Source organism: Emydura macquarii, unplaced genomic scaffold, assembly GCF_026122565.2.
Source record: "Emydura macquarii macquarii isolate MOO-44397 ecotype Brisbane River unplaced genomic scaffold, CSIRO-AGI_Emac_v2 contig_2768, whole genome shotgun sequence".
In the NCBI taxonomy this organism is placed as follows: Eukaryota; Metazoa; Chordata; order Testudines; family Chelidae; genus Emydura; species Emydura macquarii.
The window spans coordinates 27,789,316-27,812,453 of record NW_027132905.1 but is presented as its reverse complement, the minus strand read 5'-3'; the positions used below and the strand labels follow the sequence as shown (position 1 = coordinate 27,812,453).

Genomic DNA, 23,138 nt, shown 5'->3' with positions numbered 1-23,138 from the left:
ATCAGTGCACCTTTAATTAATGCCAATTTCATGGAAAATACAGCATGTCAAAAGCCACCCTGCTAAGAGTTGAGGATATCTTCTTTTTTTTTTTTTTTTAAATCACATGCATCAAGATTTATTGAGACATCCAAGTTGAATTACAGGAGCATTGAGAGGCTTTTTTCTACCACAAATCTACAGATTTTTATCTGTTGGGTAATGTATTTCTGATGGAATTTTTAGACTAGGAAGAATGACGTTATTAGACATGGATTCTTCAGGTCACAATGGCTTTCAACTAAAGAGGAAAAAATGGAGGTATATTTAAAAAAATGAAAATAGATATTTGTATCAACGAGAATCGCGTTTGTGTGTTAAACAACCACCTTGAAATTGGTCTGCCTCAAAAGGACTAAGCAATTGCAGGCTACCTTAGCATGAATGATTTACGACATTCATGAACTTGGCAACTATATCAGTTTTCCTAAACCTGGCAGTGAACACCGCCTGCATATTAAGTGAAGATTTATGATTTATAAAACTCACCTCATTATGCAGAGGTACATGAATTGTCTTATGTGTGCAGTCTATAACTCCCTGGACAGATGAAAAGGCAGCTATGTCACACAATTTATGCATTCTTACTGCTGAAGTTTGGGAGTTAAAAACCAGACAAAATCATTAGTTCTTTTCTCAGAAGAATATCTTAAAACTACATATTTCAACACAAAATGATTAAAGGGCTAAAATTTTATAGTATCTTGCAGGGGGGAAAAACCACAGAGGTTAATGGCTAAGGTCACTTTAATCACTGTACCTAACTATGGCCACATTTTGAAAGGCACAGTAATAGACAGCATCCTAAGTGACTCCCTGGAAATAACAAGAGCTTTGTCAGTCTAATTCTCTCTCTGTTTTCTGCCCAGTTTTGTGAGCCTTGTGCTATTTTTCATCAGCAAGCTCAGTCGGATTGCAGACTCAGTGACATGATCTTCTGAGAAAATAACTGCATGCAGGGAACCTTTCATATCACTAATTCAAATTGGATATAAAAGAAAATGCTGTACTGCTGTAAAGCAGTGTGTAATTAACCCATGAAACTCACTTCCACAGGTTGTTATTGAAGCAAATAACTTAAGCTTGCTTTAAAAATGGACTTTGCTCATCTTGAGTCAGATTAGAGTAATGATGTTAACGAGGTTGAAAATTGAAAGGGTTACCAAGGAGGCAGCAAGGGCCCGTCGAGAGAGCCCTGGAGTAGAAGTCAGGACACTGCATTTTATGCCACTGATTTGCTGTGTGACCTTTGAGTCAGAGCCTCAGTTTCCTCATCTCTAAAGATGGAAAGAATGCTACTAACCCATCTTTGTATAATACTTAAAGACGTGAATGCTAAGAATTGCAATTTAAGAAGGCTCTGGGTGTAACCCGATTGGCCAGCTGGGCTCAAGAATAAATCTATCAACCCGCTCCTAACTGCACAAGAGGCCAAGTGTATATGGATTTTCACCTCCCTCTGCAGCTTCTGCTATAGGCCATTGCCCAAAGAGGACACCTGACTAGATGGACAGTTGAGACATTCAGGTCTGGCAGCTCCCATGTTTGCCTCTAGGCTAGTATCCATTGGCCTAAAACAGGCAGGGGGGTTCGACGGAGTGCAGCAGCACATGAGGTGAAGGAAAACTATTGGAAGGAGAGGTTCATCTGTTTGCCCAAGTTAGATGGCCACACAACCAGAGGCAGATGCACCTGAGCAGCTGCTGCCTCAACCCTCACTGTACTTGCACTTTCTGTACCTCAGGCCTAGCTGGCATTGCCTGCTCTGGATGCTTGAGGCATCCAACTCAGAAACCAGCTGCAAGGTGTTAATGACAGGAGAGATTGGGGGCGAGGGGAGACCTTCCCCTCCCGTTTGTCCTTGCTGGAGCCGTTCTCCTCTCGATTTAAGTGATTCGATCTAAGCAACGCAGTTCAGTGCACAGTCTTGGTGCGGGATAAATGCCTCTGAAGCTAGTAGTGAATTTGCTAACTACACCCAGGGGTTTCAGTTACTCTGGGACTGCTGAAATGAGGGAAACTTGCACAGATACACCCATGCCTGTGCAAACCCTGTGTGTAGATAGTCTGAACTGGTACAAAACAGGCCTGACGCCCCAGTAACTTATAGTGGTAAGCTGCAAGCCTCATTTTGCACTGGTGCAGTGTGTTTGCATTAAGGGTTTGCACAGGTGTAGTTACGCTAGTACAAATTTCCCTCCTGGAGACAGGTCCTCTTAACAAATAGTGGAATGGATAAAATACTGCAGAATGCAGCAAAAACTGGGGTAAGACCCTAAAATCATATCTGTTTTTTGCATAGCCCTCCATTTTGTCTAGTTGCACCCAGAGAAGATGTCAGGTGGAGGGTAGAGCTGGAGGTGTGAACAGGCTGAATCTTTAGCCCATCCTCAACAGAACACCCAGACTCCAAGTTAGTGTCTCAGTTTACCCCCTTCCTGGGCGTTGGCTTTATGGGTAACTGAATCACACAACCTAAACAGCAGTGTCTTCCCTAAGCTTGGCTGTTCTTTGCGTTTCTCTCCAGTGCCACCTCTGTCACAATCCTAAGAGCCACACTTCCACCTCCTGGGTGAGCGGTCTGGATGCCCCTGCCTATGCCACTCAGCTGAATTTCAATGCAGGAGTTAGCACATGGGCTGTGCTACGTTGGTGTAGTTGCAACCAGGGTGTAGTTGTTACAGGGAGATTTTTCTATATGGGTTTCAGTTAAGCAGCATCCCCTGTGCATGCCGGTCTGCTGGAGGGGGCAGTCTGACTTCTCCCTTATCTCTCTACATGATGTCATATAGGGCTCATTAAACTCTATGGGCTGGTTTATTGTGCCGTAGGCCCTGCCCTCCCACACTGGGAACTGCAGGAGACTAGTGGCGCTTCAGGAAGATTGAGGGGTCTGCTGTGCTCCCTTAAGTTGTTACTTCCATCCCCTCTCAGAGGTTACAGCACTCATACCCCTCTGGTGGGAGCAGCCAGCTTTCCTGGCACAGTCTGGGGTGGCAGGGCCAGGACCCTGCCTCCTTCCTGCTTCCAATGGGGCTGCCAGCACTGCTCGCCGTCCTTGGGAGTGCTGTGCTTGTGGTCAGCTCTGTGAAGGGATGTAAGACATGGAGATCTCTTTGTTTTCTCCCTCTCCTCCTGGGTACTCACAGAGGGGCGGGGCACCATGCAGCCCATGGCAGGTGCTCACTGAGCATGATCAGATGCAATTTTTTTCAACCCTTTTAAAATCTTTAATATCTTCTCCCACCAAAAAAAAAAAAAAAAATGTAGGGCCTAATCCTCTGAGGTGCAGAACACCACCAGCTAGAGACTGAGCACTCTCCACTCTCATTGATTTAAATGGTGGCTGAAGGTGTTTAGCATGTCAGAGGACCAGGCTCTGAGTGTCCTCAGCTTCCCCTGAAATCAATGGTAGTTGAGGGCTCTCACTGACTTGCAAGAGGCATTCAGCACCTGGCAGGACTGGCTCATATCTGTGATCGTTAATCATGTGTAAGCCTATATAGCCAATCTGTGGCCTGAGCATGGAGGAACAGCACTACCAAGGGTATGTCATAGTGCACTTGGAATTTCCAGAGGAGGCTGCCAGAGAAGGAGATGTCTGAGCTACCAATGGTAACGCTGAGGTACACAAGCACAACCTTCTTAGTGGTGCCTGCAAAGATGGAAAAGGAGATGATTGTCATGAGTACCTGCCTAAAAGGCAGTAAAGGAATGTTAGCAATGGTAGAGCAGCCGGCTGAGGGAGGGCTCCCTAAGGAGTGCTAGTCCCCAGTGGAATCCTACCTGCTGAAGCTCAGGAAAAGGTAATTATACTGATTGCTAATGAAACAAGCCGTGATGTTGTTTTGAAGCAAGGTCAGAAGATAGCGGACTTCTTTGAGCCTAAAACCACTGTGTGACCCTAGTGTGAAACTGAAGTTCCGGCAATAGATCCTGCAAAGTTTGACTTTGGCGATTCGCCGTTGTCTGGAAGTGGAAGGAACGCCGGAGGAAGAAACTTTGTGAAAGATCCAAGGTATTCTCATTGCATGAGTGGAACATGGGATGTGCAAAAGGAGTGGCACACATCAGACTACAAGACTCATGACCCTTCAGGGAAAAATCTAGGAAGATTGCTCTCTCAGAGATGGAATATGTGCGACATCATCTTCAGGAGCTGATTGCGACTGGCATTACAGAGTCCCACAGCCCATACGTCTCACCCATTGTGGTGGTCTGTAAAAAGAATGGGAAAATCCAGATGTGTATCGACTACCGCACCATAAACAGGCTCACTGTAGTTGACCGGTAAACCATGCCTCAAGTATAAGATGCCTGGGACTGTTTGCTGGGGAACCAGTGGTTCTCAGGATTGGCTCTCCAAAGCAGATACTACCAGATCCCTCTGGGAGCAGAAGATAGGGAAAAGACTGCCTTCCTCTGCTCATTAGGGTTTTATCAGTCTGAATGCATGCCTAAAGAGATTTCTGGAGCACCTTCCACATTTCAACGTGTTATGGAGAAAGCTGTGGGAGACATGAACCTGCTGCAAGTCTTAGTTTATTTAGATGTCCTGATTGTATTTGGAAGAACCTTGGAGGAACATGAAGAAAGACTTCTCAAAATGCATGATCAGTTGGAGGCCTATGGACTGTTTTCAATTGATAAATGCCATTTCTGCAGAATAGCAGTGAAGTACGTGGGTCACATCGTGTCCCAAGAGGATGTAAGTACTGATCCGGATAAAATAGAAGCACTCACTACATGGCTGCACCCAAATAATTACAGAGCGCGTAAGACCTTTCTTGGATTTAGTGGCTACTATCACAGGTTTGTGAAGAATTACGCTGCCATTGTAATGCCTCTGAATGATCTCACCAGGGGACACCTGTCCAGCAAGAACAAATCTAAGACCAAGAATAAAGGGAGGTCCCCCAAGACCTCCTGAGCAGAGACACCATGGCCTGTTAGAGCCCTTTGGACCACAATAGGAAGAGAGGCATGAAGGGGCTTTTCAAGACATCATTAATTGCCTAACTCATGCTCCAGTCCTAGTTTTCACTGACCCAAGCAAGCCATTTATCCTACAAACAGATGCCTGGTGGAAGGTTTAGGAGTGGTCCTACACCAGGAAGTTGAAGGCAAATGTAAACCTGTGGCCTTCGTTAGCTGAGGACTGTCTGATAGTGAGATCCACTACCCCATCCCACAAGCTGGAGTTCTTGGCCTTGAAGTGGACTATCACTGAAGTTTTGTGACTACTTATATGGTTCCCAGTTTCAAGTGTGGACAGACAACAATCCACTGATGTGTGTTAACAAGTGCTAAGCTGGATACTACAGGGCAGAGACCGGTGGCTGCATTGGCTAGCAACAAGTTCAGCATTCAGTACCAATCAGGGAGAAGCAATGTAGATGTGGATGCATTGTTCTGGTGTCCACCGGGATCGGACGTTGCTGTGATTCCTATGGATGGAGTGAAAGTTATTTGCAGTAGGAGTTGTCAAGAGTCAGAGGCCCATTAGAGTCTTCATGGGTGTGTCGCAGAAACTCTGGGCCTGCTCCTTGAAAGTGTACCACCTGCCTCAATGAATTATATTTTGTTGGACCAATCTCCATTGCCCATGCTCAATGCTGCTAACTGGCAAAAAGCCCAACTGCAAGATAGTGACATTTGTGACACACTGCTTGCAAAAAGGTATGGGCAGGCCTACCCCATGTATGACCAGAAGTCCACCACTGTTGCTTGAATTTTGTGGGAGAAATAGTTTTCAGTGTATGAATTCCCAGCTTGGATATACTCTGGCCAGGGATGGAACTTTAAGAGTCACCTTCTGAAGGAGGTGCTAAGGTAAGCAGGAATTAAATAGTCCAGGACAACACCTTATCACCCACAAGGTGACCTTCACCCAAAGCGGTTTAATCCAGCTCTATTGGATATGCTGGGGACTTTACAGCCAGAGTAAAAGGCAACCTGGAGCCAGTATGTTGCGTTTTTGGTGCATGCCTATAATGCCATGAAGAAAGATGCTATCAGAGTCACCCCATATCTCTTGATGTTTGGGCGAGAATCAAGATTACCCATAGACTTGTGCTTCAGCATATCCAAGGATGGAGATAGCTATGAGACACATCAGCAGTATGTCTCATGACTAAGAGAAAAGCTGCGGGATATTTATCACTTATCTACAACTGCTGCTCACAAGAACTCCGATAGAAACAAGCACTGGTATGAAACGAGGGTGCGTTTGCAAGAACTCCAGCCAGGGGACGGAGTTCTGCTGTGAAATTTGGGTCTTGCTGGCAAACACAAAATAGCTGACAAATGGAAGGCAATACCTTATCTAGTGGTGAAAAAGCTGGGAAATCTGCTGGTCTATAAGATTAAACCTGAGGTGGCGCCAGAGCAAATAAAGGCAGTACATAGAAACCTCTTACTATCTGTGGGGGAATTGATAGGCACCCCTTATGGAACGGACCATGACGTGGGGCTTGGGTGAAAAAGGGGTACTGGATCAAATCCACCACCCAATATGTGCAGTAGCCCCCATGGGTTAACCCATCCCTACTTAGCATATTTGAGAGTGAGTCTGAAGAATAGGACACTACTGTGGTGTACCCTAAGATGGAGACCAGATCCCGGCCTCAGTCAGCTGAACCCAGTAACAGTTCCACTTCTTCAGCCCTAAATCCTATGGCAGAAGCATTTAGGACTGTTGCTGGCACACCCATGCCAACAGTGAGACCAGCCTGGGATAATGAGCTTGTCCCACCATGATCCCCAGATCTCCTGGAAGAAAAACAAGCCAGTGATGACACACCTAGGCTGTTGGACAGTTGGGAAAAACAAGTGGAAGGTGTCCCTGGTGCCCTGGACTTTGTAGTACCAGCACAGGAGATGCAGGGGCCTGCACCAGTAGCTGAGGGACCCTCATGGGAACCCTCATCATTTCTAGCCAAGAAGAAGTCCCCCATGCCCCTGCCAGGCCCACACTCATTAGGTGTGACAGAGTTATAAGGCTAGTAAACAGGTTAACTTACGATGCACCTGGGGTGATTAGTGAAGAAGCAATACACTTAGTTCACAGGCTTGTGGAAGCAATAGAAGATTTCCCCAGACCTCTTTTGGGGAGAACTCATGCCGTTGGTATAACTCAGAGTGTGATTTGCTGGGATGACAAATTCTCGGCTGGGGGGAAGATGTAAGCGGGGTCTGAATGGACTCTCCCCTGCCAAGCTGGTATTTGCATGAGCACACCCACCTTGCTTAGGTGCTCAGCGTAATGGGACTGCTTTGCCCAAATGATCCCTTTGGCTGGTGTTGGGTTACAAACTACTTTAGTGTTAAATGCAGGGATAATGAAATGTTGTTGCCCTTATTGTATGAGAACTGTGCTTAGCCTGTTCTGATGGAAGGGTCACTATCATCTGAAACGAACTGGCTAAGCCAGGGGCTAGGATGCCAGCACCCTGGGAAGATGGATAGGAGGTGGGGACAGGTATTCCTGCTTGGAAGTGTGGACTCTGCCTAAGAGCCCCAGGCATGGTTTAATCTCCCCCTCCCACTGCTCAAAGATTGAACCAATTAAGATTCTATTAGGAGTCTTGTTTTATTAAGTGCTTGCTAGAGCTGAACTCATCTACTGGGGGACAGCGCTCCGGCCCAGCTTCAGCACTGAGGTTCACCCACCGAGAGCGGACAATCGCTGAGAGCTGAGTGGAACCTCAAGAGACCAATCTGCAGAGGTCCTAGTGGAGAAGCAGGTGGTAGCAGAAGGTGATGGTGTGCAGCAGAGCAGCTGCCAGATCAGCTAGCAGCGTGGCAGGCAGCTGGAACATAGTGGCTGGACGGCAGAGCAAGCAAGGTGCCTTCTTTCCTCCTCCCCCAACCAGGGTGGGAGGTGAACTCTGTAGCTGCACCTCTAGACTCTGGGTCTGCCCTGACTAAGGACAACACCTATGAGTGGGGTGCTCTGAAGGGAGGAGCACCTTAAAGGAACTTCTTGTTGCTGGACTTAAGAACCTGAAGTAAAAGGAAACTGCCCAACATACTCTGGGGTGGGTGTTTTTGTTTGTGGTTTTATGCGTGTGAAACCTGCTTGGAGAATTTTCCCGAGTCAATACCAGGTTACTTTCCCCTTTTTATTAAAAGTCTCTTTCTTCTACGCTCAATCTCTGTGCTTGCGAGAGGGGAAGTATTGCCTCTAGAGGCACCCAAAGGAGTGGGGGTGAGTAATTGTCCCAGCAATTACTTGGTGGAGGCTCGAACTGGTTTTGTGTTATATTGTTGAAAGGAACCCCTAGGTATTGAACCCGGTCCTTGTTGCTGCTGACTGACTGGCAAAAGTTTTACACCTGCAAAAAATTCCCACCAGCCTCCATGGGAGTTTTGCCTGAGTCAGGAGCGGAGAACACTGTTCTCGGCGAGGCACGACGGCTCCGCATGGGAGGAGGTGCCGTGTATCACGTTTTAATATTGTGGTGGTGGTGTTCTAATGTTTATGAAAAAATACTTCACCATTGATTTTCTGTAACATGAAAACATACTGAAAAACTACCCCAAATATATTTTGGAGCTATGGATAAGAAAAGTATCTGAAATTCTAATCTCTTTCTCCCCATCCTCCCTCCCATCACCAGGCTAGATGAAAATGAGTGTTTGTTCTTTTTATGTCTAAATCAGTTGATTTTTCATTCTAAATTTAAACCTTCCATTTCAATGTACATGCATCTGTCACAGGGCTGCTTTCACTATAAACTGCCATAATCGTTTGCATCAATTGCAAAAACAAGCAGTTCAATATCTGGACGCGGTGTGTCATTCACAGGCTGACTCAGTATGTCACTCAATGTGTATCCAGGCAGCAGCCTTCATGATTTGCATGCTTGACACACATGTCAAGTGGATCATTCCAGCCAGTTTTGAAATATAAATTCAAATTGGCTTGGGTTAAAAATGTTCAGATACCATGGTGATGGGCACAGTGTCAGAACCTGAAGAGAATAATAAATAATAGAAATATAGCACTTTTCAGCAGCAGCTCTCAAAACACTTCACAAAGGAGCTCAGTACTGTTATCCCCATTTTATATATGGGGAAACAGAGAGGCGAAATGACTGACCCAATAATTCCATCATAAGGACGGAAAAAGGCCAAAGGTGCAACCACTTAGTATTGATCAAGGACAGGGTATTGAGATGGTGGGAGGAAGTGCCCCAGGGATTACTGCAGGGGTTGGCCTTAGCTCAGGACTCCTTGGGAAGAAGGCATAAACAGCCCATTACGTTCATGATGGGACATTGGGGGAGGGGGTGTCAAACACCCATGAGAACAGAGAAGCCAGCCAGGTTAGAAGTAGGGGCAGAGAATAAGTGAATGAGATGCAGCACTGATCAATGAAGTCTAGTACATCTGGGGGATAACCATTTAAACCACATTTAATCAGAGGGAGAAATGTGGAGAGCAGCAATGCTGAGTGAGACCTAGGGGTGATCCCGAAAGCAGATTAGATCTGACCTTGGAATGGGATATGGCACTTGAAAAAGCTAATGCAATTTTGGCACATACAGAGGCCTCAGCTTACAGAGCAGAGAGCTGATATTCTTGCTCCATGAGAGCCGTATCTGACAAGGTGCTGAGAACTGTGCAGACTTTGGTTCCCTGGCAGTAGATGAATTTCACAGGTTTTTTTATGGGGCCTCAATATTGATTTATCAGCATCATCTTCCTAGCTATTGTCAGCTTTTTCCCCAGAACACGCCAGTTCCAGTAGCACAAATCTTCCGACAAACGTATCTTTATTCTGAGCAAGCACAAACTGGACGTGTCAGTGGGATGGCCACGTGGGCCTGTATCAGAGCAATGCAATCAGCAATGCTTGCACCAAGTATGCAACATGGACCCAATCCTGCCTCCACTGAAGTCAGTGGTAAAGCTCCCCTGGATTACAGTGCAGTGGGGCTCAGAGCCGTTGTCTTACTCATCTGCTCCAAAAGCATGAGATCCTGTTCTGTAACGATGGCAAAGCTCTCGGGAAGCCAGCCAAGTCCCAGGCTAATTACGGCTTTATGGATGCTAACTGAATCGCACCCAGAAGCAAACTGAGCCAATGAAGAGAGCTTGTGTTTTGGGTTCATGTACTTATGCCAGCCTCCCCACCTGCTAGTATCTCCATTGTGCAGCTAGGGAACTGAGGCACAGAGAGGCTAAGTGACTTGCCCAAGGTCACACAGGAAATCTGTGGCAGAGCAAATAATTGAAGTACCAGGGCAGTGTTTCAACCTCTTTTTCATCCCTTTGTGGATTTGTAAAACCTCAAGATTGCAAACCATTCAGACAAAGGCTGATGTACCTTCTCACTGGAGGAAGACCTCTTAGGCCACATACATTTCTTCAGTTATACTAATAACAAAAACCATCCCCTTACAGCATCCAGAGGGGCTTGTAATTCTACTTTTATTTCTACCTCCACAGTAGCCCACTATGTTCTATGCATTATTTTTGGTTGTAGTAGTTTGACTCACACAGGATATTGATTCTTTATTATGCCAGGTAACTCTTTCCTGATTCAAGTTAAATTCCTCATTCTCAGAATCCCTGATATAATTTGCTGAGTGTTTTGTAAGATCAATAATAATACTGGGCCTTGCTATTGTATAGGTATCACCTCACTCAAGTGCTCACTAGTAGGTCAAGAAGGACATGTCTCCAGGAGAAGAAGCCTTGTTGCTTAAAAGAGGTAAAGCAATTCCATGAACGTATTTTTGCCTGGCCTTGCCTGGGTCAGTTCCATAGTGGAGGATGGAGAATACTTCTAGTCCAGGCCTAGATCTTCCCTTTTCTTGGAGCTATCTGGTTGGTTTCTCCCATTCCAAGAAGGCCTGATTCCACCACCTTTACTCACTGAGCAGTACCATACTTCTCAGGTGACCCCCATTGATTTTCATAGAACTCCTTGCAGAGTGCAGCACTACGCAGCAAGAGTAGAGGTGGTAGAGTTTGGCTCTGAGCAGACAGAGAGACTGTGCTGGGGGAAAATACAAACCTAAGTATAGTCTGTGTCTTTAGCATAGGGAGTCCCACTCAGGAGGTTTGTTGATTGTCTTGTCCTCCCTTTGCATGGAAACTACCCACCTCAGTCTCACAAATAGCTGTATTCCCTTGGCCAGCTGCTTTCTCACCACCTATGATGCCTGACTCCTCCTTTATGCCCCGTTCTGTCCTGATATTAACTCCACCTGGAGAGTCCTCTTTCCACATGTGACCCTTCTGACAGGCCTTGCATGATGGATTTAGGTACTTGGGCCAGATCCTTAGCTAATGTAAAATGGTGTAGTTCCCTTGGAGTCAAGGGAGCTATGCTGATTTAGGCTGCTGATGATTTGGCCCTTGTCTCCAGTACAGACCATTAACCCCTTTCTGCCCTGGCCTGGGTGAGATTTGAACATGTCACAGCCACAAATATTTAGTTGGGGTTAAAATGTGGTGTTGTGTAGATTTCTCATTCCACTTTAAATGTACAAGTTGTGGCTTAATTGTAAATTGTACCCATTCAGCGCCCCTACTGAATGGGTAATGATGGACTCAAGGATGGGGCTAACCTAGCCTTACCAGTGTCTTCTTTAACCTGACCATGTAAACAGCTAGCCTTCTTTGAACATGGCTTTTTGTACAGAGACCGCATCTTCACACAACTGAACTATGCCTTCTAGAAACTCCCTCTTTCTGTGTTTTTCTTTTACCTGGGAAAAGCTTTAGATCAGGGAAACAAGCTACAGAATGTATAATGGGGAGGTTTTCATTTGTAACAGGCTAATTGCCTTAATTATTCTGGTTCCTGCAGGCGCCTCACATACACATATCACAACTGCGATTGTGCCAGGGTGAAATGTGGTTTGCTGCTCCCCACTGTGGCCTGTATCTTTAGCATGAGTGACAAGTCACTGCCACTAAAACAGTAGGAAAGTGTTTTTGGGAGCTGCTAACAGCCTCTAAAGCAGCCAGGGTTGGTGGTTTTTTTGTTTTTGTTTTTTTGTCTACTTGTTCTGTTGTTTCCATGTGATTTTCCAGTTTATTTCCATCTCCGTCAGAGCCAGCATCAAGTAATGAAAGTCACATCCACATATCTGATAAAATGTACTGTAGTAATTGTCGATGAGGATCTAAACTGCACTAGATGGGCTAGATTCTGCTATCAGTTGCACTGGTGAGAATTTGGAGTAACTCTTGAAGTCAATGGGGTTACCCAAGCACAGTACAAATGTCTCCCTTCTGTGTGCTGAACACCCCTCCCCAATCACTGAATACAGTCGTTCCTGTCATCCTTCAAATAACTTGTGAAGATTCTCAGACCCTCTGATGCCCAGGGTAAAGTGCCTAATGATAATGGTTAGGCAAGTGCCCTGCCAGTGACTCCTTAGCATCTCTTGCTCTCTTAACAAAAATGAACATACCAACTATCAACCCCCTCCACTTATGTCTCCTTGATCGTTCCAACTCTCCTCCCTGCCACCTCTCTGTTGTTTTCTACACCGTCTTGTCCCTGTTCAGGCCTTGATCCAGGAAACTACTCAAGCACATCATAACTTTTAAGCAGATGCATATTCCCATTGACTTGAATATCTGTTGCTTACTAAGGGCCTGTATGCTGTAACAATAACAGAGAGCAGAATTTGGCCCCTTATTCTCCATTTATGCCCTTGACTCCATATTATGTTTGATCAATCAGTGCCTTTTCTATTGGACCTTATTTCAGTGTAGGAAAGCAACTGGGGGGCAGCTCACTCCAAACGCTGCTCTTCCAGACCCTTTCATAATAGGACATATAAGCAATAAATTTATAACATACACCTAGGAGCCGGAGAGCAGCAGTTACCCGAGAGTCGCTGCATATAGCTTCTCCACAGTCATTATTTCCTAACGCATAGTTCCCTGCAGAACTTGTCACATTTGTCTACTGATTTAAGTTGCCTTGGCAATGACAGATGTTTTATAACAGGGGTAGTCAAAAGACGAACTGTGGGCCAAATCTGGACCGCCAGATGCTTTTGAATGGACTCCAACATCTTTTTGTTTACTTATTATCATTACTGGGTTTTTTTTATTATTTTCTCTGGAATCTGGACCTTGACTACACCTTCACCAAAAAATGTGAACCTTGACCAAGAATAATGGACTACCTGTTTCATAACATACTCATTTAACTGAAAACTACATGTAACTTTCTTGCATGCTGGCAGTTACGGGGGAATCTGTCTTACATCTGCAGGTTGAATTAACAAGACATTTCCCAAAAGAAACTGAAACTGACTTAACCCATATAAAAAAATCAGTTAGGACCCAATGCTGCACCCCCTGAAGTCAAGGGAAGTTTTGCTATTAACTTCAATAGGAGCAGGACTAAGCCCTAATCGCAGAATATTTTTGTGGAGTCTCTTCCTTTTGTTTGCACTGGCCCGACTACATCATGTCAAGGCTAGAACCCCAAGTGGCTCTGGTCCTGAAATGTTGCAGAATGTCATCACTAACTGTGCCAATTAGCATAAAAATGGTTAATTGTATCCACACACAACACTCCTTCTGACCATTTCAGAACCACTGCATTGTGGATACCCATCCCACAGTTCCCAGCACAGACCCTTAAAGAGGTTTTACGAGAGAACCTAATGTGGGTCCCTAAAGGTATTCTGAGAGACCGAATCAATATCACAGAATCCCCTGGAAGTCACAACAACGTATGTGATGGAGAGCATGCTAGAGTCCCCTTCTCCATGGCCCCTCTGCCTGCCAGCTGCCTTGCCCTAGAATGGCTCAGATCCAGGAAACTGCAAATATAGGGCCCAATCCTGCAAGAGGTGCTGAAGAAGTGCTCAGTGTCTTGCAGAATGAGGTCAGAGTGATTGAGTGGTGAGGTGAATACCATGTTGCCTGTCTGGATGTTTCTATTTCATCTGTTTTTGCTACCTTGTGGGAAGGATAAAGGTTAATAGGATTCACAGCACAAGTGCATTTTAAGAAAGTACTTGGAGGAGGAGAGGTGGATAGGATCCATGGCAGACCTGGTCAGGGAGGGAGTTCAGAGACAAAGATTCAGATGGAGAATGGGCCAGGTCTGAGTAGGGACTGCATGAAAGAAGGGTTGGAGATGAGAACAGGGCAAGGAAAGAAAGGGGGCAGTTAGAGGTGCAGTAGTGGTGTTAAGAGAAGTGTAAAGAGACAAGCGGAGGGGGAGGCGGGCTAGTAAGTTAATTAAGGGCATATTGAACACAGAAGATCTTGCACTTAATGTTGCACAAGATGGACTCATGACATTTCAGTAATTGTTCTTTAGATCACCCACCGAGCCTGGAGTCCAGCAGTGTCCTAGTGCCCTCACCAAACGGTGCAAGGCCACATCTGGAAATTGTAAATATGGGCACTGACTTTTCAGGAGCATGTTCCCTGGCTAAAATCAACCAGATTCTGAAATATTAAACAAACCACCGACGTTCTGAGGGCACTGTGCCCAGAGCTGCCGCAGGGCACGTTAGCCTTTTACCCCTGCAGAGATACGGAGGAAATGTTTAGGCCCTGACATCAGCTACTCGAGAGTTGCTTTCTTCCTTCGTTATTACAGCCTCGCTGTGGATTACTGAATTGAATTTGCCCACTACTTTGTTGATAGCAGCCTGCACTGTTAATGCAACTGAGCCAAGAATTAAAGACTCATTTTCTGCAGGATTGGACAGCCATTCTTTCTATCATTGACTCTGTAGATGAAAAGAAAACAGGGGGATTGTTACAGACAACATTTTAAGACAGCTCCCTCTGAGAACACTTTTGCGTTAATTGCAGCCTTGCCAATACTTGCAAATTATTTGTCAGTAATTTGAATTATGTTGTCTTTCTCATACTGCTCATCCTTCCCAAGAACAGTTTGAAAGAGACAAACTTTAGCATGGCTGTCTGCTGCCCCTCTCTGGTAATGTGAGAGAGCAGCACACACAGATACGTGTGTGTAGCTGAGTGGCAATTTTAGCCATGAATGTGTGTATACAAGCATGCGCACGGAGGATGGGAGTGGTTTTTATTGGCTCCTGGGAAGGCGGAGTCTGGTATAGTGGTTAGCATGGGTATATTGTTTGTACTCCCGCCCACTGATGGTGGCAAAATCGCCGCCGTCAGATTGACCTTTCTGGATCGATGGAGCAGTCAGTGAAGACCCGCTCAATCGATCCAGAAGTTGATGCAGTAAAACCATCCTCTCAAGTAGCGTAGCGCTATGTCGACAGGAACGTGGTTCCCATCAGTGCAGTGCAGTGAAGACGCCGCGCAGAACAGAAGCACAGCAGTCGACAGGAGTTATGCAAGCTAACTGCCATCGACTGCCACCGAATCGCCAGGTAAGTGTAGACCAGGCCTCACTTATCTGTTTATCTGACTCCTGTAATAGAGTCATCATACAGAGTGTAAGGTTTCAATAGTTGAAAATTGTTTCCAGCCTTTCTGGCTGTGATGATAAACTTCCAACTATGATCCAACAGTGTTGCCTTAGAGAGACTGCAACAACAGTTTTTAGCAAAATGTGAACTGTACTTGTTCATGTCCACGATGTCTTAATGGTGAAGCTTATGCAAATATATGTGGAAATTGGGGTAAGTACACACACAAAGGGCAGAGTTGGGAAATAAATGGTTAAGAAGAGAGGCTGGTGGTCAGAACACCTGGGTCCCATTCTGGGCTCCAATACGGACTCACTACTTGACTCTGGGCAACCACTTAGGCCAAAATTCTGAAAAGCAGCCAGTGATTTTATGTGTTTCACTTTTGGGTGCCCAGCTGACACCTTGGGCCTGATTTTCAGAAATGCTGAGCACTTAGAGCAGTGATTCCAAACCTATTTACCACTGTGTTATGTGGACTGCATCTAATACTACCTGTACGGCCCTGAGAATGTCACATGGGCCACAGCTGTGCACCAACTGGGCCACAGGTTGAGAACCATTGACCTAATCTCCATTGACTGCGGCTGGGCTCAGTCAGCAACTCAGATAAGCAGGCCCCTGGTGGCTGAGGTTGGGCAGGTGCCACTTTTGAAACCGTTGACGTTAAACACAGAGTGCGGCAGATGGGCCCTTGCTACAGCAGGGCCCCCACCCCGAGGGTGCATGAGGTGCTCCACGGCCGGTTGGGTTAACAGGTGCGGCGTGCCCAGCACCCCTCTTCAGGGCAGCGCAGCACAGGCGCCCCATGCCCAGCACTGACCCGTGGGCACAGGAACGGCCGCGGGGGAACAGGCCAATAGCCCATCAAGCCCATACCCGATAAGGAGAGAGCAGAGCTGAGCAGGTTTGGAGGGACCCACCCCCCGCTGGCTGATATAACCATGTGTCACAGCCCTATACTGCCAGCAACGAGCGTGTAACCTCTTGCACCTGCGAGGGGAAGCTGTGCCTGCGGAACGCGCCCACGCCTCCTTCCCCCCCCCCCACCGGGGCTATTCCCCCAGCTCCGTGCTCGACACCCATGACGCACACCGTAGCCGTCATCGGCTCATTAGCAGAGTCAAAGCCCTGCCCCCAGCACACGCCAACCCTGGCCAACCTTCCGACTGCGCATGAGCGGGAAGGGCGCCGGAAACGGCCTCCTTCCTCTAGCCCATCTGCGCATGTGCGAAGCGGACCTTCCTGAGCAGGCCCCGGCTCGCTCATGCGCCCTAGTCCTCCAACCGGCGCACAAGCGTACTGTGCAGTCGCGCTGACGTAAGACCGCTGCAATTTCCCAGCGCTTCTCCCGGCCGACCTTGAGTGCGCGCAGTGTCTGTCAGGACCCCAGCTGCCCATCGTACTGCCTGTGTCGAACTCCCCAGGGTGCGAGTGCTCTATAGGCGGTGTTGTCGGCTGCAGCGTGGGATCGGGTTCGGCTAGCGTGCGCGGGGAGGCGCTACGCGGAGCCGTCGCGGGGTCTCTATTGCTGCGCAGGACGCGTTGAGGCGTTGGTCTGGAGTCGGGCCTTTGCAGCCGCCAGCCCCCGGGGTCCTGTCGGGCTGAGCGCGGCCCCCTACCCACGTGGGTGGAGGTTTCCAGAAAGAGGCGCTGCGTAGCCTGCTCTGTCCTTTCTTCCCCGCGTGCCAGCGAGTCTCTGGCTGGCCCTGCCGCACCCGGACCATGCTGAGTGCTAGCCGCACCGCCGCCCGCCTGCACCTGCTGCCCCGCCGGGGCGCCGCGCCCAGCCCCGGCCCCAGCCTCTCTCAGGTGCGCAGCTAGGGTCCGCGGGGGGGCCCGCGTGTTCCCGGGGGGGCGGTGGGTGGGAAGCGAGGGGCACGCTTGGAAGCCGTGGGTGAGGCTGCCCCCCAGTGCCGTTCTCGCTCGTAGTGCAGGAGCCGGTCCCCGGGTAAGGTCCCACCCTCTCCCCGCTCGTGACTGGGCCCTGTCAGGGATTTAGGCGCTGGGGGGGGCGGCTAGGCCGGGGGACGATGGCTGTCGGAGCCGGTGCTGCTGACGGAGCCTGTGCTGAGCTCCGGGGCGAGCGCAGGGCCCGCCTCGTGCGGGGTTATGTAACGCTCCAGCCTGGATCGCTGGCTGCCCCGAGGCCCCCTTGAGCAAGTCATGGCATCTCCGTGCCCGGTCCCCATCCGCACCGTGCGGGTAGGGCTGGTTGGGACTGGGTTTATGACGAGTCGATTTGAGGTGCTCGGATGTTACGGTGAGCGAGGGGGCGGCAGCAGTGACCTCGGGTAGCTAGAGATGGGGTGTGGGGCTGTTTTAGAATCTGGGTCTTTAAAATGGATTTAACTGTAAAACTGGGAGAGTTCTGCTTGTAACAGCCAAACTGGTGAATGGGAATAACTAATACAGATGGTTCAACACGGTCATTGGGGTGTGGGTAGACCTCTTCTTTTAACCTTCATTGTGAGCATGTGCTGACAGTTCAGTGCCAGAGTTCAGTTATGCTCCTAGGTGTACAGCAGTATATTACTACTGTGAGACTTTCAGTTGGTTTTTGCCTAGTCTAATTAAGCACATGTTGTAGGCACTATTTTTAAAAGTAAAAAGCTTTGTGCTTCCTTTGTCTGCGCCTCAAAACTGCAAAAATGAGTGGAGAATCTATAGTTTTAAGAGGATTTGACAGTTGGTATTGCTGACAGATGAGATTTTAGACCTTGTTTCCAAGCTTTAGAGCTAACTTGGTGGATTTGAAACTGAAAGATTCTATTTGGTTTTAGTGACAGTTGTATCTGGCCCTGTAATGAGAATCTAAATTGGTTAAGCCTGTTGACTTTCCTGTGAGGTAAATAAATATGATGCCCATTTTACAGATGAGGCAAGTGAGATACAAAAGGTTATGCAATTCAGGGGCAATTGTGATCATATTGCAAGTCCCTGTCAATGCTGAACAGCAATGTAGTTTCTGAACCCCCTGGTCTGTGTACATGGGTATATTTTGTCAAGATCTCAGAGTACTCTACAGTGGGCCCAGCTATGGTGCTGCAGCTGTAATACCATGATGTAGATGCTTCCCTCATTGATTGAGAGGGTTTTCTGTTGTAGTTAATCCATCTCTCCAAGAGGTGATAGCTACATCAGTGGAAGAATTCTTCTGTTGACCTAACCACATCTACACAGAGTAGGAGGTCAAACTAACTGCAGTGCTCAGGGCATGAAACTTTTTTACAGCCCTGAGCAGTGTGGTTAGGTTGATCTAATTTTTAAGTATAGGCCAGATCTCAGCCATTACTCTCTCCTTTTTGCCTGAAGCCTCTCTTCTGCCCATTCACCCCAAGTCAAGGTGCCTGTTAAGCAGGAGGGGTTTGTATTTGCTGAAGCATTAACAAAGCAATATCCTCTTATGATGTGCTTTCATTCATATTAAGATGTTACATCACTGTTTTTGCGTGTAAACCTCAAGTGCGTAGTGCATCCAGTATCTTTTAGTCCAAAGAATGTAAGTCTGATGCATTGTCACGTAGTCTACCACTTGATGAAATTTCAAGAAACTTGGCTGTTTATCTGCTGCTGCTGCTGCTTATGTCATGCTAAAGGTCCAGTTTTACTTGTCACAGCATCTGCAACAAGTTTAACTTGTGCGTGTACATAGCAAGAATCTTCTATACCAGCAAACTTGCTCAGCTAGGCTAATAAGTGTCTTAAAATGTTCACATTTCATATAAACATCAAATAATAAATAAGACTTGTATGGTAATTGTTTGAGCCCTTTGTTAGTTTTCAGTTAAGTAAAGGGAATTGGAAGATTAAGTACAAAGCTAGTGTGGTATTAAAGGTGCGTCACTTTTTATTGTTTTTAACGTAGAATAGCTACAGAGCCTTTGAAAATACTGGGGGTGAAGTAATCTTACTTGAAATAAATTGTAAGAAATCTCTCATTGCTGTAATATTCTGACTTTATTTTATAGGCAGTCTGGAATACTCTAAGTAAAGATGTTCTCAGAACAGTATCAAGTAGAAAGTATGCGTAAGTATCCCCTTGGGTTTTTTAGAAAGGAAAAGATTGAACTGTAAGGGGGGAAAAAAACCAAAAAACGTAATATAGTCATGATACCTAAATTGACTTCAATTTAGTAATCTGAAATCCTTGCTCAGGTGTATGTATTGTTAATTAAGGAGAAACAAAACAGCCGCTACTGGCACAATGTTGCATAGGTAATCAGATACTAAGTGTGGCAATAAATTTCTTGCTGTACATGAAGTTCTTAGACCTAATAAAATTCCAAACCTATTTATTTGAACACTGAAGAAAAAGATTTTAAGTTTAACTTCATCTAACCCATCAATTTGTTCCATAGATGCCAATGAAACTCCTTTTGGAGCAAAAACATTTATTTTGGGGACATAATCAATACACACTTTTCCTTCATTACTTTATATTTGACAGGGCAAGATTGATGTATTAGCACCAAGTTTTGCAAATTCTTTTTCAGGACTGATTCTTTGTCTCCTAATCTGTTTCCATGACCTTCTCGGGAAACACTAGAACTCTGAATCCCTGAAAAAGTTTATTTATATTTAAGAATCCCTATCTCTTATGAAATCAAAACATTAAGTGGGTCTGACAAAGTATTATCCACTAATCCTGATGCATTATTAACATTATCTTCTTGTGTTGTCTTGGGGAGAGTTCCACAGCTCTGCAGATCAGTTTACTTTGATATTTTTCTTTGAAGTAGTTTGTGCTCCCTTACAATATATTATGCCTAAATCATAGAAGTAAGATAACTCTGTGTGTTGGGGGAGCAGGCTGTGTGGGGGGCCGGAAAATTGGATTAGACCCTAGAGGAGAAACTACCTCCCTATCTCTGCTCTCTGCGTGTCTAATAAATTGGTGTAATTGCCACTGAAAGCAATTCTTCTCAAGTCAACTGTAAATTTACTTGAAACTTGTAACTCTCAAGTAAAAAGGAAAAATCAGTCTCCCTGTAAATTATTTCATTCAGAAATACCACCCATCCTGTTACCCCACCATCTTTTTTCAAAAAGAAAGCTACTTCTAGCTCCAATACCTCAGGCTCAGAGGACCTCAGCACAGTCTTAGTTAATCCTTTTTATCTTTATATGTGCACTTTTCCACACTGAGAATTGCCTAATAAACTGATCTGAGTACTTTCCTTAGCCTTTTCCTCCAAGCAGCTGCTTTCAAGCAGGTGTGATTACTAACATCTGAATTATTAGATAAAAATGGGAGGCTCTGTTTGACTGCAAAAAAAACCCTGGATTTCTATATTAACTCTTCATAAATATACTACAGTTTTTATGCTTCCAATATAAAGGAATAAATCTGTTCCAGATTGTCCAGGTTACAGTGCAAGGAATAGCTTTTTACATGGGGATTTGTAATCAAAACTATGTATAGGGTAAACTATGGTAAATGTCAAATGGAAAGCATGATTAGGGATGTTAAAACTGACTTGACATCAGTCTTTGAAGGACCACACTCACATATAGTGTACAGACCCTTTGGTATTTAAAGTGTGATGCTAAGCAATAAAAAGTCCATGGGATTGCACAGTAGAACATAGAAATCAAGTAAAAGTTTATACGCAGCAAATGCCTGGGGTAACCAAATCTAATACACTGCCACAATTTGCTGATACTAGGTTGATTTCCAGCATAAGTTGGGTTGTTCTCTAGTGTCCTCTATTAGCCTAGAGTGGAAAATGGATTTGCTTTCCCAACAGAGGGTTGAATCTGGTTGAAAGGCATCTCCTCCCAACCCCCAGTCTTCCCAGGATTGAAGGCTTTCTGGCTGTTTCACCAATTGCATCCTCTTTTAGCAGTAATCTTAACATTTGTTTTAAATGTATTTTGCAGCTCAGAAGCAGTCAAAGGTGCTGTTATTGGTATTGATCTTGGCACAACTAACTCCTGTGTGGCAGTTATGGAGGGAAAACAAGCAAAGGTAAATAACTGATAACTACTAATGTAACAATCTATTTGATACAGAATCAGTACTGCCACCTTTACAGGTGGTTTTCCTTGGTTATAGCCTCTTACCATTTTTATTTAGGTGCTGGAAAATGCTGAAGGTGCCAGAACTACCCCTTCTGTTGTAGCATTTACAGCTGATGGTGAACGATTGGTTGGGATGCCAGCTAAACGCCAGGCTGTAACTAACCCACAAAATACATTCTATGCTACCAAACGTCTCATTGGACGGCGCTATGACGATTCTGAAGTACAGAAAGATATGTAAGTAAAACTAATTATTCCTCTGTTCTGTAAAGAATTTGCAGAATGCAGTGCTCTCAGGCATGGCCTAAAACGAAGTGCTATTTGCACATGGTGGATCATGGTACTTGGTGCGTAGTGCCACATGTGGTGTGTGCTCATAATCCCCAAAATTTAGCCTGTGTTTCACTGCATTTATTACTGATGCTTTCTAGGTTTTCAGGGGTGGAATCATAATTGTAATTAGGTTCTTGACAATGCAGTGTAGCTGATGCTGTCTGCATTGGCAAGAGGAGTGGATCAAATGACAAAGTGCTGATTGTATTCTGTACTGTACAGAACATTGAGAGCCCCTGCCCTGAAGATTTCCTGCATCTGACTTCCGATTGATTCCTCCTGCTATAAAACACTGCTGCACACACAATATTCATTTAATTAAAGGAGGGTTATACTTTTTCTACATAGTGAAAGTTGTGAGCGGATGCCTTGTGATTGGGATACTGAATATCTTTCTTTCATGGGTGTGAGGCTGGACAGTTAATTTAGTGTCTCCTTCTCCGTGGGATTACAGTTACTTTATGTTCCTTTCTAGTGGTTTGTCCCACTCTAGGAAAGTCTCATAATACAAGAACAAGGACACTTAATGAAATGGAAAGCAGCATGCTTGCAGCTTACTAAAGGAAATACTTTCTATCTAGTGCATAAAGTAACCTATGGAATTTATTGTCACAGGATATCAGAGGCCAGGAATTTAGGGATTCAAAATATGTTTGGCTTGTATTTCTCATCCACTTAAGTATCTAATCACTAGCTGATTTGGGGGGGAGGGAGGGTTAAGAAAATATTTTCTACGTGTGAAGGTTGTCTCTTAATTGTCCATAATTGGGTTTCTTGCACCTACCTCTGAATCAGGTGGTACTGGCCACTGTCAGAGGCTGGCTTCTGGAGTAGGTAGGTAGACCACTGGTCTGATGTTTTACAGTTCTGTGGCATGAATTAAAGTTTTTAGAGTAAAAATGCCCATCTTGCATGAAAGCAGCCATGGCACAGTTTATTATGGGTTTCTTAAAATAAACTGAGTGTCAGTTTCAGTACTCACTAATTCTATTGTGTGCCCAGAAATTCTTGTGTCTTTACAGTTTTATGTATTGTAGACCCTTAATCCCAGCACTTTCTGCAAAATGTTGCAACAAGTTTGTGTATACACATGAGTGCAGAAAACCTTACGCAGATGTTTTATACAAAATTACTGTATCCAGCACAGATTAGTGTGAAAACTTTTAAACCTTATTCTGGCTTTTTGATGGTATAGGGTTTAACGTTATTTTGGACTCCAGTAGGAGGCTCTGATGATTATTTTACAGCACTGAGAAAACATTCTTTGCCCCAAAGAGCTTACAGTCTAGTCTCAATAAAGACTTGACATCACAGATACAAGAAAAAACAAAGGAGCTAGTG

At 45.6% G+C, this 23,138-nt stretch overlaps 1 protein-coding gene across 1 annotated transcript in view; it reads left to right on the top strand.

Annotated features, from left to right (window-relative positions):
• Window positions 1-16,802: 16,802 nt before the first annotated feature.
• HSPA9 (heat shock protein family A (Hsp70) member 9) overlaps window positions 16,803-23,138 on the top strand; it is a 30,664-nt gene continuing 24,328 nt past the window's right edge. Inside the window, exons 1-4 of the mRNA XM_067566769.1 lie at window positions 16,803-17,252; window positions 19,412-19,470; window positions 21,324-21,411; window positions 21,520-21,701. Coding sequence (XP_067422870.1) covers window positions 17,166-17,252; window positions 19,412-19,470; window positions 21,324-21,411; window positions 21,520-21,701 — 416 coding nt within the window. The 5' untranslated portion in view covers window positions 16,803-17,165. The remainder of the gene's footprint in view (window positions 17,253-19,411; window positions 19,471-21,323; window positions 21,412-21,519; window positions 21,702-23,138) is intronic.